This window comes from Enoplosus armatus, chromosome 8, assembly GCF_043641665.1.
Source record: "Enoplosus armatus isolate fEnoArm2 chromosome 8, fEnoArm2.hap1, whole genome shotgun sequence".
NCBI lineage: Eukaryota > Metazoa > Chordata > Actinopteri > Centrarchiformes > Enoplosidae > Enoplosus > Enoplosus armatus.
Genome location: NC_092187.1, coordinates 8,877,048 through 8,896,449, shown reverse-complemented (window position 1 = coordinate 8,896,449; position 19,402 = coordinate 8,877,048). Strand labels below are relative to the sequence as shown.

Here is a 19,402-nt window from a genome sequence, read left to right as displayed (position 1 = left end):
TGAGCTGTGCCCCTAGTATCTTAGAAAATGACAGAACCACAGATGAAGAGGGTTTGGCAAAACAGCCCCTTGTCTGAAAGGTGCTTTAAACTGAAATTGACATGAGCTAAATTATAATGTTTTGTCAAAGAGGTTTATCTGTGGCTCAGTGTGGTTCAAAGAATAATACCAGTGGTGTTGACATGTGGGTGCTCAGTATTGTTTTTTTAGAGCAGAGCTAGGCAAATAGTGGAAAAGCTGCTGATACCAGCATTTACAGTAACTGACCAACTAAATTTTGCTTCTCTTGATATGTTGAGTAAAAGTTTTACCCAGGTGTTTTTGATAGCAAAATACAACATCACCCCTTTGTCATCCAGTCTGTGCCCCTGCCTTGTCTTGCCTTAATTTAATGGCAGATCAGATTGTAGTTAAAGTTAAACTTAAACCTTTTTTTTTTTACAAGTATTAATTTATTAATACTAAGGTAAATATTTAAAATGGTTGTGATATTGATTTTGTGGTCGTATTACCTAGCTGTGCCTTAGATCTCATTCCTTTTTGTTCTTTGGTCATCATATTTTTCTTACCTGCATTACTTGTCACACATGTCTGAAACTGTACAAATACAAAAATAATGAAGTACCCATGTCAAAACAGTGGTATTATTTTTGAATACAATAAATTCAAGTTGTGCTTGTAAACTATGGGCTTAAACACACTATGCTATGTCTTGCTGTCACCTGAAAAGTAATTTTTGTATGTTGCATGCAAATGTGAATATCAACTTAAAGTGATATTCTTTTAACACTTGAAAGTTGTTCCTTGATTTTGTATTTGAATTAATCTGTAGTTACTTTAACTAGCTACCTCTGCAGTGAGATGCTGTTCAAGTCTAATTACAATGTTGCTCAAATATATTGCATTGATTCATAGCTACTGAAAAAGGTAGCTTTGTGGGGCCACCACTCACAAAGATAGGTGAGAGAGTTCAGTGTGTCGCCAGTCGGGTGGCAAGCGAAAGCGGAGACCTTAGTGGACCAACCCCTGAGCAGAAGAACTATCTTTTAGAAGGAGGGAGCCAGAGCTACTGTGGGAGGTCGAGTGATAAACTAGATGTAGTTGGGCTCCACCTGTACACACAGAACAGGTTCTGGAAACAAAACCAAGGACAGGAGCGCTGTTCGTTCCTTTCCTGGAGTTGTCCAGGGTGAGAGCCGTTGAGTGGCTGTGTTGGAGGGGTCACCTCTATGGTCAAACAGGATCTTAGAGTGTCTGTCTGTCTTGGATTTCCTGGGTAGGGTCCTGTAGAGGGCACAGTCTGATGATTTCATAGTTCTGCTGGGAAAATTCAATGCAATGAAGAAAATGACAGAAACCTAGAAGGGTTGATTAGAAGGAATTGCCTGCCTGACTTGAACCAGAATGGTGCTTTTTAACTTCTCTGCTTGTCATGGACTGTCTATGACAATTACGATGTTTGAGCATTAGATTGTGATAGTGTACTTGGTAGCAGAACACCATAGGCCAGAGATTGATGATCGACTTTATAATCATGTAATCTGTCCTGCCGACATAAGTCCTACTCGAGGGTGACAAGAGGAGCAAAGCTGTCATCTGAGTTGGATCGGGTGATGGGTGATGGGTGAAGATGTGAGACGCACTCTGTAAACCCAAACGTGTTGTGAAGGTGAACTAAGAATGTCTGGCAGAGGCCCTGTCTGCCAGGTCTTAAAATCCCACCTCCCAAAGGAATTCTTCCTGTGTCCCATGTGGGGGGTTGGGCATGTAGAATCAAAGTGGGCGATAATAAAATGTTGCATAGCTGAGGGGTAGCTCTGAGTTATGGCCAAAAGGTAGTTGAAACCTTTTGTGGCGGCAAACCAGTGAACCTGTTGTCAGGCACCAGGAGAGGGAAACAGTCAAGCTGAAAGAAGAGTCCTCTTGGTCCTCCAAGATTTAGATGCGTTCTTTGCATTTACTCTTAAATGAGAAAATTATATTGATTCCAGTGTTCATTACATATCTGCTGTTTTTTCAAGACGTCATTCAGTCTTTATTACTGAATGTAACAGACTGAATATTACTTTGGCAGAATAGATTTTTTGCATAGGTTCAGAGCAAATGAAGTGAGGTACAATAGATGGTCAATGAAATGGAATCCCAATAGAATGTTGTTTTAATGTTGTGACTTTTTCCATTAGACCGTCATAGTTTACTTACTGCTTTGAAGATAGGTGGTTGGCCATGTGACTGAATCAACCTTGTATTATTACACCAATATTAAAAATGTCAAGAGCTCACAAAATATAAACTTAAACAAAATCTTATTTTAACTTGATTGAAAATGGCTGTAGCTGATGCATGTTGTCAGTGCATACAAATAAATGAATAAAAAATCCAATGCCTGTGACATGTTGACAACGCTTTCTGCTAAGTATTCAACAATACAGCGTGATGTGTTCTCAGTTCAGATACTGTACAGCTTCCATTAGCGTGTAACATTACATGTTTTGCATCAAGCGCCAACCTGACTTTAGCATTGTTTGTCACATAGTTGCAGGTGGCACAATAGTATGTATAAGAACATACACACACAATTTATTTTAATAGAATTTATGAAAAGAACAGCAACTCGGGTGACGTGGGGAAACACTACAGCATGAGCTCTGTCATTATCATTTCACTACCTGTTGTAATGGCAAGAGTATTGGAGGTAAAGGGAAAATGAATACAATAAATGGGCTTTTCCCTTATTTTCAGTGATATCTGTTTAAAAATGGATGTCTTTTGAGGAAAATATTCTCCAAAAGAAAGATTCTGTAGTATTCTTCTTTAAGTGGATATTCACTGATAGGACGTCACTATGTGTTCACTATTCACTCCAGTCTTTGGCTCTTGTCCACCGCCTGCACAGTGTTGTAGGTGTTATAAAGTAGTTTGAAGCTTTCTACATTTTGCCTTTTGATGACACCACTACCAATCCACTAATATACATTTCTCACCTCCACTATAAGAAATTCATATAAATTATTTGTCTTTCCCTGCAGATGATGACAGTGAACCCATCTTAGGGCTTTGGTTTGAAGAGACAATTTCGCCCACCAAAGACAAAGTCGCTCCCCCACCCCCTCCACCACCCCCACCCCTGGAGACCTCTCCCAGACTGAAGAGCCCCAGCAAGCAGAATCCAAGCGAAAATGGCAACATTTTAGCTGGCCGTAAAGACCCAGAACTGGTGAGGACCTATTTTTGTGTCCATAAAGAATAATGCTGCTGAATTAAGTCCAGAGTGAACAGCTCATGTATTTCTTTATAATGTTTGCATGCCTGTCGTTATGTCTCTACCAACAGTTTATCAAAGTTTTTCCGTTTTAACATGTGACAACCCTGCAACTCGTAATTGTTTGTTCCTATAGTTCCTCAGTTTAGCCTCCAGCATTCTGAATTTCATCACCACCTCAATGCTCAAGTCCAGGAACAACTTTATCCGCAACTACCTGAGCGTGTCTCTTACAGAGCAGCACATGGCTACACTAGCCAGCATCATCAAAGATGTTGACAAAGATGTCAAAGGTACACCTGAAAACATTACTGCTTATTATACAAATGATCTCAAATTTTGCCCTAAATTCCTTTTGTTGGCTCGGTAGCTAATGATGGGTATAGCCAATAATTAGTAGACAGCAATGCATGCAGCTAGATTTAATGCATTTTTTCTCTCCTCAGGTTCCTCAGATGAAGTGTTTTCTTTAGCTCTATATCACTTCAATCACACCCTGGTAACATCAGATCTTCCATCCCCAGCCCTGCAGGTAAGAGGAATTTCTTTGTTATGCAAGTATCTTGTTCAGCAGCGCCACAAACAGCTATGTTTTCAAGGTTAGGAATATGCTAGAATTTCAAATATACTCCTTGAAAAATGCTTGATTTTCAACATAATCTGGTGTTTCATCTACACAATCACTCCTGTAAACCAAAAAAAAATGAATATTTGAAATGAAACAATCCCGTCATCATATTTGTTTGTCTCCTGGCGTATCAGCAAGCATTAAATAATCATGATCAAAACATATGAACAGCTGGTAAAATAAACAAAGTGACAATATACATTGATTGCTGCGGGTATAAAGGAATTCTGTATTCTGTTCTTTATTTTTTATTTATCATTTACTGTAACAATTTACATGTGACGATAAAGGATTTGAGAATCTGTAAATGTTTGGTTTAGGTACCTTGAAACTGCTTGAAAAGTGCTTGAATTTTACTCTGAAAAAGCTGAATGAACCCGGCACAAATCTTTTCCTTTAACTTATAATAATGAGCCTATGATTTGGGAATTGTTTATTCAATGTCACAGACTTATTATTGTATCTCTTGTCATTCCCAGAGCACCCTTCTTCAGCAGTTAGGGGTCGCACCCTTTTCTGAGGGTCCCTGGCCTCTGTACATTCACCCTCAATCATTATCGGTCCTCTCCAGACTTCTCCTCATATGGCAGCACAAAGCCAGTGTGCAAGGAGAACCAGATGTGCCTGAGTGTATGAAAGTCTGGGAAAGGTATGGCAACCATGGCAATTCTCATCTGGCTAATATGTACAATAGGGTGGTCATCGTAACACCTTGGATAACAGTCGGTGTATCTTTGACTGATCATGAATGCCCACAGAAAATGTTCTGCTTCACATAGCATCCGTGTTAAGTAATGAGTGAAAAGGAATGGACATTTTAAGTTGATCAGTATTCCAATATTTACCAATATTTGAGAACAGAGGAGACTGTGGGAATGTATACAAACTGCACTTGTTGAAACATATACTAGCTTACTTGGCACACAGTATATTTTAGTTTTTCTTTTTTAACCAATTTCTCCTTTCTGCCACCTGTCCTGCTTTCATAGATTTCTGGGAACGTTGAAGCAACACACCATCCAGAGCTCTGTTCACGGAGAAGACGACCTTAACGTGGAGCATCTACAGCTCCTTCTGCTCCTTTTCCACAATCTGTCAGAGCGTGGTCGACGGTCAGTCCTGACCCTGGTCACCCAGGCCATCACTGAAGTGGCACAGAGCAGAGACTCCCAGCTGAAGGCAGTGCCCCTCAACCTGGCCCGCCTGTGTCTGGTTTTTGACTACCTGCTTCGCCACTACTCCAAGGCCCCCTTGTACCTTTTTGAACAGGTTAATTGCTTCTTTTCTAATGGTGGTTGTCTTGTCCTGATGGTAAATTGCATAGATTAAGTGTTCTATCTATTTGATTTATGTATTTGTTACTTTATTTGTATACTTTTAAAGTACAATACAGTCAAGCAAATTCATTCATTTAATAATTCACCAATCCAGAGCAGGCTTAAAAGTCCCATCCTGAATATTACATAAGGCTCATTTGAGTATAAAAATATCCACACAGACACTTTCCCTGGGAATTCCTTTGGAGCAGCTACTGGCTTCACATCTTGATAATACCACAGATTCACATATTTATATGGTTTCCAGATTTAGTAAATTGTTGTTTTGAGTTTTTTTTATTTGATTATAAGAGTTACATGACACCCAAATAAAGTAGTACAAATCATCACTATTCTAATGCTGAATCTTTGAATAAATACGATGACAGCAAATTTATTTTCTCTCTACCATGAATATGATTTATAGGTGCAGTATAACCTCCTCACCCCACCATCCACGGGGCCGTGTTCTGCTCAGGAAGGTGGCAAACGCAGCAGTCTCCCTCTTTACTATGGATTCAAAGAGGTGGAGGAGAACTGGGCCAAACACTGTTCAACAGGTTAGACCGATGAAGGAAATGTACTTTTTTTACCCACTGGCATGACAGTAGGTACAAAAATTCACCAGTTGCTTGTTTTGGTCCACCACATTTTTTTTTAGCATAAACAAAGGTTAGCAATTAACAGGTTGTCTAACCGCCAAAGTCAGTGGTTGTTCCAAGCGTTCACCTTGATGGCATTGATCTCCCAACTTGCCTCTTATCTCAGTGCTTATTTCCTGCAACCCATTTACTGAAAAAGCAACTTTCACACATGTATGTCATATTGTCTGTTTTCTTATTTCTTATCTGTGAATAGGATGTGGCTATGGTGGTACTAGATGAGAAAATAATGTTCTGTTTTCATGCATTTCAACCTTTGTTAGATTCAAATGTGCAGCCCAAATTCTACTGCGTTCTGTCCCCTGAGGCATCTGAAGATGATATCAGCAGACTGGACAGCAAGGTGAAAATAAATATATAGATATATATATATATATATATATATATACATATTTTCCCCTGTCCCTCAGTGTATTCAAACATACCTTTTTTTCTTTCCTGGTAGGTATTTCCTAAGCTGTTCAATGGAGCAGTTAAATACGATGAACTGTATGGGTGGCTCATCTCACTCCTGGTAGCAGGCTCTCAGTTTGACACTGCAAGAAGACAGGAGAACAAGCCCATCACTCCTATGGTGAGAACACCCCACATGAATAAACCATGAACTGTGTGAACAGGATAAACAAACCTATGATACAGATGGCATCACATAATTGCCCAAACTGCAGTAAGCCCTTGATGTGTGCAGCATTTTAAGTTACCAGCTCTTTGTGGCTCCACCTTTAATCATCATTCACTAACAATGTATTAAAATTGTGGCTTTGCACTCTCCAAATGTGCTTCAAATAAAAGCCTTCCAGTTGTTTGATTTTGTAAGCCTTTTAATGTGACTTTAATGTGTGACTTAAGCAGCAGACTTCAGCCCTGACAGTAACTGAGTCTGGATTGGAAAACAATGCATGTTTGTTTATCACCTTGCACAGGAAGCATGTTCCCTTCAGTACTACTTCCTGGTGCTGTGGAGGATCCTGGGTGTTTTACCACCCTCCAAGGCCTACATGGAGCAGCTAAAGACTGGCTGCAGTGATCCCAGTGAGAGCGACATCCTGCACACGCTGAGATGGTCCTCGCGTCTCCGGGTGTCTACCTACGTGAATTGGATCAAGGTCTGTTGACACCTGAATGTCCTACACAATGCTCATTAGCATGATGGATGCCAAAACAAATAAATGACTTCAAAAATATTACATTTGTGTCATGGCCAAAGTCTTGTAATGCAATAGATTATGATATTTGTGATTATTCACAAATTGTTATTCTACTCATGATGATGCTACTCAAAATAATTTTACATTTTCAAACAAATCAGTTGAAACAATGCTGCATATTTGCATATCTGAAATGATTGATTTTTGATTTACACAATATACTGTACTTTGTCTTTAATCCTGTAATGTAATATCATGAGTCCTTTTTCATTTTGGTTTATTTTGATGTTTGACTATGCCCATGTCATCGCTGACAGGAACACCTGGTGAAGCAGGGAATGAAAGCAGACCAAGCAGCCTCTCTGGTTGAGATGACAGCTGCTAAGTGCAGCACCGTTAAATACGATGTGGAGCTGGCAGAGGAGTACATTGCCAGACAGGTAATGATAACAACATAGTCACTGTTGACCTGTGTATCGATTGTTGTCCAATGTAAGTTTTGAAGACGACTGTCATTTTTTGACAACTTGATTCTGTTGCAGATTTCCACGTTCTCCAGTGTAGACCCGAGTGTCATCCTTCCGCTTCATCAGTTACCCTCTTTACAAGCCATCTATACACTGGATGCAGTCATCTCTAAAGTGCAGGTTTCCCTAGATGAGCATTTGTCCAAGGTTGCCATTGAGGCAGACACCCACAAGTCATCTGAGATCACAAAGAACCTGCTGCCTGCTACTCTACAGCTCACTGATGTTTACACGGCCTTTACAAGGTGAGAAAGGAGTCATCAGATGAGCTCGTTTAGGTCATGCATTATGTCCAACAAGCTGGAATATATGTGTTTAAAATATCTGCAGTGTTTGTTTATTTATTGCTTTATCTTCTGGCTAAACCAGATAAATGCATGATAACTGTTTTCCTGTTTTTTTTCTTTAATCTCATCCCCGAGTTAAGGATTTAAGGATTAATTAACAGAAACCACATAAAATGGGATTTCTTTTATTTATTTCATCACTTCCTTTACTGTAGAGCTTTCTTGCCAGCATTTTGAGTGCTGCAGCCTAACACATGCAAGTGGCCAAACAATATTTTTCAATAGTAAAATCCAAAAAGTGAATAAGGGTATGTTTGTGGTGTTTACCTTTTTAAACCTGTTTCAAACATAAAACCCTGTCTAGAAAAAATAAGGCTCAAGTTGTGAATCATCCATCCGTTTATCCTAATCAAATTATTAAATCAAACTTGTCGTGGCCAGGTCCTACCTACTAATGAACATCCCAGAGGAAGGGGAGAACAAGCTAACAGATGCCAAGCTCCAAGGCTTTGCTGCAGTTCTGTCCATTGGCTCCACCCGCTGCAAGGCCAACACGCTTGGTATGTGAAAGAATTACTCAAGAACAAAATTGTTAAACAGTACATTCACTTTCACAACTTTTCTGTACACTCACTGTTTTAACCTGAACTTTTAAAAATGATCACAGGTCACAGTATTATGCAGAACTTGCCATCAGCTGTACAGACAATATGTGAGACTTGGAACAGCATCCACACCAATGAATTCCCCAACATTGGCTCGTGGGTACGTGAGTAAAGCTGTTGCTTATAGTTCATTCTATCCCTCTTTGTAAGCACAAAGGAGAGTAGGCAATCTACTTGCCATTTAGTTTTTGTACCTTTTTATTTCAACAGCAGGCTAATACTATGCCATTGACTATGAGTCTGCCTTTGGAGGATGATGTATACATTTTTATTTTTTTTTTTACCACCCACTTCTCCAGTTCTCAATCTCAAAATGCTACATCCTCACACTCTGACTCTGCTAAACTATGTTCAGAGCAACTGCATTTTTATGTTGCTGTGCTTTTGTCGGTCCATTTTGTCGGTCCATGCACAGCCTTTTTCAATGTCTTTATGCATTATTTTAATTTATTTATTTCAGTGTAATTATTATTTATTTATTTACTTTTTTTTAATTTGTTGAAACTTCCAATTTTAAACATTAGGTATAATGCACTCTCCTATTTATAGCTGTTCAATATGGATCTTATTAAAAAAAAAGCATTATATAGATAGAGATACACAGTAAAATTATAAAAAGTAATAAAATATCAAGATATGATTTTTACCATTTTAAAGCCAACACAAATTGTACAGGGCAATTGGGAGACTAATAGTCTGTTTTTTTTCCCCTTCTCAGCGAAATGCATTTGCCAACGATACCATACCTTCAGAGAGCTACATCAGTGCCATCCAAGCAGCTCACCTGGGCACATTGAGTTGTCAGTCCTTGCCTCTGGCCTCTTCTCTTAAACACATCCTGCTCTCTTTGGTTCGCCTCACTGGCGACCTCATTGTGTAAGTGCTTGTCCAGTCCTATTTAAAATCTGAATCATTTCACATCGAACAAATAGTATGTGATAAAATTAATTCATGAAAAACCTGTTAACCAGTTAATATTGCTGTATGTTTGTCTCCTCAGCACAGAGGAGCTGAATCCTTCGCAGGTTGTGCGCACTTTGTTGCCCCTCCTCCTAGAGAGCAGCACAGAGAGTGTAGCTGAGATTAGCAGCACCTCATTGGAGCGCATCCTTGGCCCATCAGAGTCAGACGCCTTCCTTGCCCGCATCTACGAGCGTTTGGTGACCGGGTGTTACAACATCATTGCCAACCACTCTGACCCCACCAGGTATGCCATGTGTGACATGAGAATTCATTTTCATTTTGCATATTGTTATTGTTTAATAGCCAGCCAATTTAGTGTTTGTTTGAGTCTCACTGCTCTTGTTAACCTTTGATCTCAATTTTTTTAGCGGTTTGGATGAGTCTGTTCTTGAAGAATGCCTTCAGTACCTTGAAAAGCAGCTTGAGAGCAGTCAAGTCCGCAAGGCCATGGAAGAGTTCTTTTCATTCAGGTATCTGCTCAACTGATAACATAGGCTGCATTATTACACATGTATACAGCTACCTCACTTATTTCATTCTCCTTTTTTTCCAGTGGTGAACTTGTCCAAATTATGATGGCGACAGCCAATGAAAATCTATCAGCAAAGTTCTGCAACAGGGTGCTGAAATTCTTCACCAAGCTTTTCCAGCTCAGTAAGTCTACTGTTGAGAGTTCATTTCAATCAAGAACAGCTATCCAAAGGCTGAGGTATGCTTCAAATGGACTGGTCATACGAATTGTCGTCTGACCACATGTAATGGCAAAAGTGGCAACATTTGAAGGCAGAGTGAAATGTTTGCCATCAGAGAGGGGCAAGAGACAAATATTATACAAATGGGGATAAAGTCACACGCTTTCAGACAATCTCTCTTCAAAGACTTGCGTGGTGTTGTACTATATATGAAAAGTGGCCAAACTACTTGTGTTAAGAATGAAAAAAGTAGCTTGAGAAAGAAGTTCAACCGCTGCTACTTTGTCAGCTCTGTTCACCTGGCCAATAGCACTGTAAAACTGGGCGTGCTTGTCTAATTGTCTGTTTTGGAAAGTTACAAAAATCCCCCATATTCTGATGTAGGAAAGGTGTAGGGATGTGGATTTCAGACACTGTTCGATGATCCAACAAGCATTTTGTTTGAACCATACTGACACCTTTTAAAGTGTCAAATCAGAAATCTTTAAAGCTGCACGCTGCAGATGCATCAGAGTTTTCAATAAGCCTAAATGTCATGGTGATCTTGTCATACCCAGCGGAGAAGAGCCCAAACCCCAGCCTGTTGTGTCTGTGTGGCACGCTAGCCCAGCTGGCTTGTGTGGAACCCTCTCGTTTGCAGTCCTGGCTGACCCGCATGACGGCCACCCCACCAAAGGACTCGGAGCAGTTGGAAATAGTGCAAGAAAACCGCCAGCTTCTGCAGGTGCTCACCACTCATATTGTGCGTGACAACAGCCAGGTGGGCGAAGGAGTTTGCACTGTCCTCCTCAGCACACTCATTCCCATGGCAACGGACATGCTGGCCAATGGCGATGGAACAGGTTTCCCCGAGCTCATGGTCATCATGGCCACACTTGCCAGTGCTGGACAGGGGGCTGGCCACCTGCAGTTGCACAGGGCAGCTATCGACTGGCTGACCAGATGGTAAGAAATCAGTTGTACAGACATGCTGTTCCTTGACTTAATTTACATCAGGAAACTGATTTTTTTGGCATCAGTCCCAGGGCAAAAGTCACCAGAAAAATTGCTTGGTAAAAGATTCATTGCCACAGATAGAAATAGTACTTTGCATTTGGTTAGTCATTATCATGCAGCAATGTGATCTCAAATTTCCAAATATTCATTTAAAAATTGTTCTGATTCTCCCTACAGCAAGAAATATTTAACACAGAAGAATGTCGTGGAAAAAGTTAGCACAAACTTATCCCAAGGAAAGGTACGTTTTTACATTTGTCAATATATTACACGAGAAGTTAAATTTTAAACACTGGCCTGATGCGTTTCCCATTTGGCATTTCCAAAGGGAGTCTTTTTAACCATTAACTGTGAAGTGATTGATGTTCACCTGTTCCTTGATTTCAGCACGCCAGCATGCTGGAATGCTCGTGCCACATCATCTCCTATCTGGCTGATGTGATGAATGCCTTGCGGCAAAGCAGTGGCCAAGGCACCTCAGCAATTCTGATGGAGGGAGAAGAGAAGGCCATGGAAGTGGACTCGGACTGGGTGGAGGAACTTGCAGTAGAGGAGGATGATTCCCAGGCAGAGGACTCTGTGAGATCTCATCCCTTTTATGTCTATCCTCCGTAAACAGGACCATGTTTTTTTTATCTGCGTAGTATACAGACCTGAACATGAAATGCGGTGGTTGTCTAAGCCTACACTACAAGTTTTTTTTCACTAAATACAAAAGCAAGACTATTATAACAAATCTTAGGCAATAGAAACTGGTTTAAAACTGGTGAAGACCACGCCCCCTAGAAAGCTTTTTAATATTTATTTTCCTGCTGTAGGTTGATTGAGAAGGAAAATTCCTCTGGTTGAGGTGTGAAGTATGTCTTGGCTCCTAGTCTAGCTCATGGCACTGTCAGCAAAAATGATGATAACACAATGGGTTTTACCTTAATGCTAATTTCAAGAGGGAATGTGGAATATTTTCTTTATCCAGATTCCACAAATTCTGCTTGTGATTCCCCTGCTGATTTTGAAAATGGTTCAGTTGAAACGCAACAATTCAGATGATTGTTTTTCAACTCGGCTGAAAAATTTGGAGCAGAAACATTATGGCTTATTTCTTGTTAGATACTGTGCTGCATTTGTTCTCATGTCTTCATGCAGCCAGTCTTGTCAAAGAAATGTCTTGGCGACCCAATCAGCCGAGTTCATATACACAGACTGAAATGCATAATGTCAGTGCAAGACTGACGCTATGATGTTAAAAGTCTGTACCACTGGATTTTTTTTGTTTACTTTACTCAGTTTTGCTCCATCAGTTGCTAAATGAACAATTCATTTTAACATGTTTGTCATTGTTTGACAGGATGAAGACTCCCTTTGCAACAAACTCTGCACCTTCACCATTACCCAGAAAGAGTTCATGAACCAGCACTGGTAAAGAAAAGTTTATTGTTGCCTGTGATTTGGGTTTTATTCTTAAATGAGACCAGAGGTGGTTTCTTTCTTTTTTCTTGATCAAGGTAATGTTTTTTTAGCAGGGCGTAGGCGTTTTGGTACAAACTACAAGGCAGTTACACCTGAAAATAGATATGTCACACAGAAACGCTTTCATAACTCAGAATAAAGAGGAAAATCTTGGGCTATAAAGATCCTACCTACAGTAGATTTACAGGAGTCGAAATGGGACAACTGTGCACTGTTGACATTGCGAAGAACACAATTACATACATTTTAGTATCGTTAAGTGTTATGTAGATAAAAGGAAAAGTAACAATTAGTCATTGTGTTAATGGCATATTTTCTGTTACCAGTGTTTTTTTCCATCTGTGGTTGACTGTTAAGTTTTGATTTCCCAACACCTGAACATGCCTTAATGCAGCAAAAGTTTCTCTTTGTAGAATCTAAACTAAACCTGGAAGCAACATCTTGAAGGTTTTTGTTATGTGAACTCTGGAATGTTGCTATATGTGTTTGTTTCTGTCATCAACTTACACAAATGTGATTTAGATGTTGCCGTGTTAAAATGCCTTAATGTAGAAATATGCAGGTGACATTCTGTCATTAGTAAATTGTTGATGTACTATACACAGTCTTGTCCTGGTCCTTTTCATTCTGCAGGTACCACTGTCACACCTGTAAGATGGTGGATGGGGTAGGTGTGTGCACAGTGTGCGCCAAGGTCTGTCACAAAGACCATGAGATCTCCTATGCCAAATATGGCTCTTTCTTCTGTGACTGCGGTGCCAAAGAGGATGGCAGCTGCCAGGTGAGACCGAATACCTCAGGTCATCATGGGAAGAGAACAACAGCGGTAACTTTGGCTTGCAAGTCATTCCCCCATTGACTTCCATCCAGTCATTTCATTTGGTCAGGGTTATAGCTAGCCCACACATGTGGCCAGTAAATTAGAGAAATCATGTTCAGATGTCTATTGTCTACATTTTGTTTACTGAAAAGGCCAGCTTTCCTAGTTAATCTTATATCATGGATTTTTGAATGTGCATGTGACGATGAACAAACCATCAACTACATTTTACCTTCAGTTTGCCTTTAGTTTGATAAGAACTATAATAGGCATTTTGCATTCTTTCTTTTAGTTTGCAATGTTTTCTTCTTCTGTGTCAGTTTTGTTATTACAGTGGCTCATAATAGTTTTGTTCAAGGGGATAACAAAGTATATTTTGTTAGCACGCTGCAAATTCCAATTATCAATACATAATAATTGTTCCAGTGATATCAAGAGTCTTGTCAATCCATAATTTTTGTTTGCATCTGGAGGCAGTTTAGATAAAGTGTACCTCCATCCAACACAATCTCTCTGACCTTCTTTTTGACGAACTATAATACTCCACATGTGGAGGAGCTAGCAACGTGAATACAAAAACAGGTTATCCTAATTGTAAAGATTTAAACAAAGAAGAGGCTTTTATGTGAAAAGCTTGTTTTTGAGGTGCTACCATATTCAGTTACATATGCATGCATGTATCATCAATGATGCTGTCCTCACTGCTCTACTTTGTGTCACAACATCCACAGGCCCTGGTCAAACGCAGCCCCAGCAGCGGCATGGGCTCCACTCTAAAGGAGGCTTCTGCGTTCCAGAGTGAACTGCGTATGCCTGACAGTGCTATCCGCCACCAGAATGCCTCACCCTCCGACAAGGGCAAGGTCACCATCTGTGATGGCAAACCTGGTGATGAAGACAGACCTAAGAAGAGCAGTGTGTGCAAGAGCATTGAGGGCTGCCAGGAAGAGTTGCTATCACAAGTGGTGAGAGAAAATATGTTTCTTCAGGATTTATCACCAAGTCTGTGTCTGTTTTCTTTTGCTGAAAAAACAGCTCAGATGACTAATCATTATTGCACTTCTTAACGCAGAGGTATTTAACAGTTCTTTTACATGCACTGCATTGTACATTGTGTGACTCAAGCTTTTGGCTCTCTTCCCCCACAACAGATGGGATCGTCCACTGCTGCAGTCATATTGGAGATGCTCATGTTTCTCATGGAAGCCATCCAGACCAACTTCCAGCAGGCATCAGCAGTGGGAAGCAGCAGCCGGGCTCAGCAAGCCCTAAATGAACTGCATACTCAGGACAAAACTGTGGAGATGACAGACCAGTTAATGGTATGAAGGCCTGTACATTTTGGAGTGGTTAGGAAAATCACTTCATTCATGTAAACCTAATTAGAAATGACATTGTATGGAAATTCCTGCACTTTTCTCAGGTACCCACGCTGGGCTCTCAGGAAGGGGCTTTTGAGAATGTGAGGATGAACTACAGTGGGGACCAGGGTCAAACTATACGCCAGCTCATTAGTGCGCATGTCTTGCGCCGTGTTGCCATGTGTGTCCTGTCTTCACCCCATGGCCGCCGCCAGCACCTTGCAGTCAGCCATGAAAAGGGAAAGGTAAGCGTTACAAACCAGTAAGCCGAATCCTGAAATAATATTGTTATTATTATACAATAATAATAAAAAGAGATTGGGTGGAGAATTTTATGTGGATCTTGATTTAAAATCCACAATTTACTTTATTTCCATGGGGTTATGGTATACCTTGTTGAGTTACCTGTGGTATAGAGCACCACTACCAAACAAAGCTGCACTTTTGTTGTATTTTGTTCAAAAAAGAATCCAATTAATCATTGCATACAGTAAAATGAGGTGTTGCTGTCAACCTATTCAATGTAATGGATAGATTTTAATATGAATATAAATTATAATATAATTCATAATCTAAATTTAGTATGTTTATTTCCACACCCTTTCATGTGCATTGCTGTTGGGTTTTCTTTCATGTTGTGTTTTTTGCTTTTGTTATAAATATTATATTATAAATCAGTCATCACCAGTTTGCATTGTCTTCCTTGTTAGAGCACCCAGTAATGCATTTTCTCTCCATCTCCCGCTTGACAGATAACAGTTCTGCAGCTGTCCACTCTCCTGAAACAGGCTGACTCGAGCAAGAGGAAGCTAACACTGACCCGTCTGGCCTCTGCACCAGTCCCTTTCACTGTCCTCAGTCTCACAGGCAACCCTTGTAATGAAGATTACCTGGCTGTGTGCGGCCTCAAGGTCAGGAAAACAACTTCTTCTAAATTTAAGATTGTTCTGTTTTGTGTGTGTTTTCTAATTCCATGTGTACAAATAAACCTATTAAAATTAGCGACAACAATGTAATTATTTTGCTTGTGAGAGAAGACCACAACTAAGTTACCCTAGATCATAATCATGGTAGAATTTGCGGTAGCTTTTCACGCTAACCTTAGCTAAGGAGATTTAGAAGTACTTTGATAGCTGACTGTTGTTGTTCTGTCATGTTTTTTCTCCAGGACTGCCATGTACTAACCTTCAGCAGCACAGGCTCTGTGTCAGACCATCTGGTGTTGCACCCACAACTGGCTACTGGCAACTTCATCATCAAAGCTATCTGGTTACCAGGCTCGCAGACTGAACTTGCCATAATCACTGCTGACTTTGTCAAGGTATGTATTAAGAGAGTAGGCACTTCATATGTACCTTAAGTTAGATTATTGGCCTATTGTTGGTGATTTAGTAGAATATTTCTATTGATTTGGGAAGACTGGTGCTGAACAGGTGACTAATTATGCTGCGTTTTGCATGTTGAAAAACACTTCGTAATACTTTCCTTTTTTCTATTTGTCGCCCTTACCAAACAGATTTATGACTTATCAGTGGATGCCCTGAGTCCCATGTACTACTTCCTGCTCCCAAGTTCCAAGATACGTGATGCTACCTTCCTTTTCAATGAAGAGGGCAAGAACATTATCGCCATCATGTCTTCAGCAGGTTACATGTACACCCAGCTCATGGACGAATCCAGCAGTGCCCAACACGGCCCTTTCTATGTCACAAATGTATTGGAGATAAACCACGAAGACCTGAAGGTGAGCAGGATGTGTACTAAGACCATGGAATTATACCCACAAAATCGTCAATATATTATTGTTTGCTCTAAGGATCTACACCATTAGCTATACAGTGCATTCCTGCTGTTGCGATGTGTGGTTGATTTCATGTTTACACGGCACTTCAAATCAGTGTTTAAGGTTTCTTGACAGTGTTGAAGGCAATATTGAGGTAAATTCTTTCTGTGTGACTCCAGGATAGTAACGGGCAGGTAGCTGGCGGTGGTGTGTCCGTCTATTACTCCCATGTGCTTCAGATGCTTTTCTTCAGCTACAGCCAGGGAAAGTCCTTCGCTGCCACAGTGAGCCGCAGCACCACCGACGTGCAGAGGCTTTTCCCCATCAATGTCAAAGGGTAACACTTCTTTCATACCATATACGGTGTCTTTACATCCCTGCCACTGTACTAGTTCTGGGATATGTAATGGGTAACTGGAAGAGCTAATATGTCTCCATCTCTCTCTTGCCCTCCTATCTTCTTTAGGTCTAATGGCGGGAGCAGTAAGATGTCACCTGCTCTGTGCCAGTGGTCTGAGGTCATGAACCACCCAGGCCTGGTGTGCTGTGTGCAGCAGACAACAGGCATACCGCTGGTCATCATGGTCAAGCCAGACACCTTCCTCATCCAAGAGATTAAAACTCTGCCTGCCAAAGCTAAGGTAAGGGCTATCCAATACCAATGCATACATTTCAGGGAGTTGGTAACACTTTATTTGCACACTGATAAACACACACAAAACATCATAATTAAGCATGAAATTGAAACAGTAATTATGAAATCATGTGGATGTCTCCCAATAGAAAGTTTGATTTCTTTTCCATTTCTTCAGGTTAACATTCATGCATTTTTTCTTTCCCCCAGATTCAAGATATGGTAGCCATCCGACATACTGCCAGTAATGAGCAACAGCGTACGACCATGATTCTTCTCTGTGAGGACGGAAGCCTGCGAATCTACATGGCCAATGTGGACAACACCTCTTACTGGCTCCAGCCCTCGCTGCAGCCCAGCTGTGGCATCAGTATCATGAAGCCCGTCCGCAAGCGCAAAGCTGCTGCTACGAGTGAGTTTGAGGCCAATAAAGTGCAATTTTTTATTTATATCACCAAAAATGTAAGCAATGGATCCCAACATAGATGATAAACATGCACAATTCTGCCTGGTTAACTGAAATTTGAATGTTTACCCTAACCCACAATCTCAGCTAGAGAATATTTATAGATTATTCAAGAATCCCTGACCTTTTGGCTTTAGTTATCTAGTTTTGAAGTCCACATCAATCTTAAGGTGCTGTTTACTATTACTATAATTCACTATTTTCAGTTCAATCTTCTGTAAACACATTTAGTGCCTTCTCAGAATCATTCTCAATGGACACAGTAGACCAATTGATACATAAGCATTCACTCGAAAAATGCTTACTTACATTGTTGTGTGCCTGGTAACATTTTCTAATTTGAATGTAATCATTTTACTTTCAGCCACCCGGACCTCCAGTCAGGTGACATTCCCAGTGGACTTCTTTGAACACAACCAGCAACTGACAGAGGTGGAGTTTGGAGGCAATGACTTGTTGCAGGTCTACAATGGACAGCAGATCAAACACAGGCTCAACTCCACTGGGATGTATGTGGCCAACACAAAGGTAGGGCCATTTTAACACAATGATTGTGTTAGAAAAGGTGCAATACACTTAACGAGCGAGTAGCTGAAAAAATCAATTTGAAGAGTAGTAGTGGTTAAAGGAAAACATTTTGCCAACTGTGCTGGTTTAACAACCTTTTATGCACTGACATTGGTAATGGTCTCATTGATCTGAATCTTCTGAGTATAGGCTCAGAAGTAACACTGTTGTACTGTAGATGTGTATATATACAGTATGTATATCAATATACTCGTCACCTGCCAGCTCCATCATGCAATTTACCATAAAACTACTACTCAAGCATTAGTATGCATCCAAACTAAGTACATATTGGGACACAGGTGAACCTGCATTTCACAATGGAGCTCTTTTGCTGAACCCCCCCCCCCAGGCCATACATATGAAACATGTTTACATTGTAGTTGTACGGATAGACAAATTATGCAAAACAAGCAAATGTCATGATTCTGGTTGTTTCCTCCTAGCCTGGGGGATTCACTGTGGAAGCGGTCAACAACAACAGTTCGATGGTGATGACGGGCATGCGGGTGCAGGTGGGCACACAGGCCGTTGAGAGGGCTCCTTCCTATGTGGAGGTCTTTGGCCGCACCATGCAGATAAACCTGACGAGAGCCCGCTGGTTTGACTTTCCCTTCACCAGAGAAGAGGCCCTGCAGGCTGACAAGAAGCTGTCCATCTTTAGTAAGAGCAATGATGATCATATCTGGCTACTTGTTGATAAGTGGATATTTTTTATCACCAATATCCATTTATGCGTATTACTTAAATAATTTGTCATTTTTGTAGCTTCTTGATGTTACAGGATTTAAGTTAAAAAAATGACACTAAAAGCCACCATACTGTAAATGTCAGTATTTTGTGTCAGATACCCGTGTTCTTTGCATATCCATGCAACCTTTCAACGCCTTAAATTTCGAAATGAAACGGGTGGACGAACCCCTTAAAGTACAATTTGACTGCAAAATACACCATTTCTTGCTATGTAAATACCTCAGCATGAAAGAGAGTATTTACTGCTGTTCCTTGAAAACAATGGAAGTAAAATCTTTATTGGTCCAAAAAGAGCAAAAACTGACCTTGCTGTCCAGCACAAATAAATAATTAATGAGTCTAATGCATTTTATGCAATAGCTAACCGATAAGCTATTGGATTTTCAACATGGTGTGTGTGAAACA

At 40.4% G+C, this 19,402-nt stretch overlaps 1 protein-coding gene across 1 annotated transcript in view; it reads left to right on the top strand.

Annotated features, from left to right (window-relative positions):
- Window positions 1-19,402, top strand: part of ubr4 (ubiquitin protein ligase E3 component n-recognin 4) — a 51,796-nt gene that overhangs the window by 9,836 nt on the left and 22,558 nt on the right. Inside the window, exons 17-49 of the mRNA XM_070910677.1 lie at window positions 3,030-3,217; window positions 3,399-3,555; window positions 3,709-3,794; window positions 4,370-4,539; window positions 4,880-5,159; window positions 5,634-5,766; window positions 6,132-6,211; window positions 6,314-6,442; window positions 6,792-6,974; window positions 7,334-7,456; window positions 7,559-7,788; window positions 8,272-8,390; window positions 8,498-8,595; window positions 9,214-9,371; window positions 9,496-9,702; window positions 9,827-9,928; window positions 10,012-10,112; window positions 10,708-11,095; window positions 11,324-11,387; window positions 11,534-11,725; window positions 12,492-12,562; window positions 13,247-13,439; window positions 14,165-14,398; window positions 14,585-14,755; window positions 14,857-15,039; window positions 15,547-15,705; window positions 15,963-16,115; window positions 16,311-16,538; window positions 16,757-16,914; window positions 17,044-17,218; window positions 17,422-17,623; window positions 18,042-18,205; window positions 18,691-18,907. Of these exons, the coding sequence (XP_070766778.1) occupies window positions 3,030-3,217; window positions 3,399-3,555; window positions 3,709-3,794; window positions 4,370-4,539; window positions 4,880-5,159; window positions 5,634-5,766; window positions 6,132-6,211; window positions 6,314-6,442; window positions 6,792-6,974; window positions 7,334-7,456; window positions 7,559-7,788; window positions 8,272-8,390; window positions 8,498-8,595; window positions 9,214-9,371; window positions 9,496-9,702; window positions 9,827-9,928; window positions 10,012-10,112; window positions 10,708-11,095; window positions 11,324-11,387; window positions 11,534-11,725; window positions 12,492-12,562; window positions 13,247-13,439; window positions 14,165-14,398; window positions 14,585-14,755; window positions 14,857-15,039; window positions 15,547-15,705; window positions 15,963-16,115; window positions 16,311-16,538; window positions 16,757-16,914; window positions 17,044-17,218; window positions 17,422-17,623; window positions 18,042-18,205; window positions 18,691-18,907 (5,496 nt within the window). The remainder of the gene's footprint in view (window positions 1-3,029; window positions 3,218-3,398; window positions 3,556-3,708; window positions 3,795-4,369; window positions 4,540-4,879; window positions 5,160-5,633; window positions 5,767-6,131; window positions 6,212-6,313; window positions 6,443-6,791; window positions 6,975-7,333; window positions 7,457-7,558; window positions 7,789-8,271; window positions 8,391-8,497; window positions 8,596-9,213; window positions 9,372-9,495; window positions 9,703-9,826; window positions 9,929-10,011; window positions 10,113-10,707; window positions 11,096-11,323; window positions 11,388-11,533; window positions 11,726-12,491; window positions 12,563-13,246; window positions 13,440-14,164; window positions 14,399-14,584; window positions 14,756-14,856; window positions 15,040-15,546; window positions 15,706-15,962; window positions 16,116-16,310; window positions 16,539-16,756; window positions 16,915-17,043; window positions 17,219-17,421; window positions 17,624-18,041; window positions 18,206-18,690; window positions 18,908-19,402) is intronic.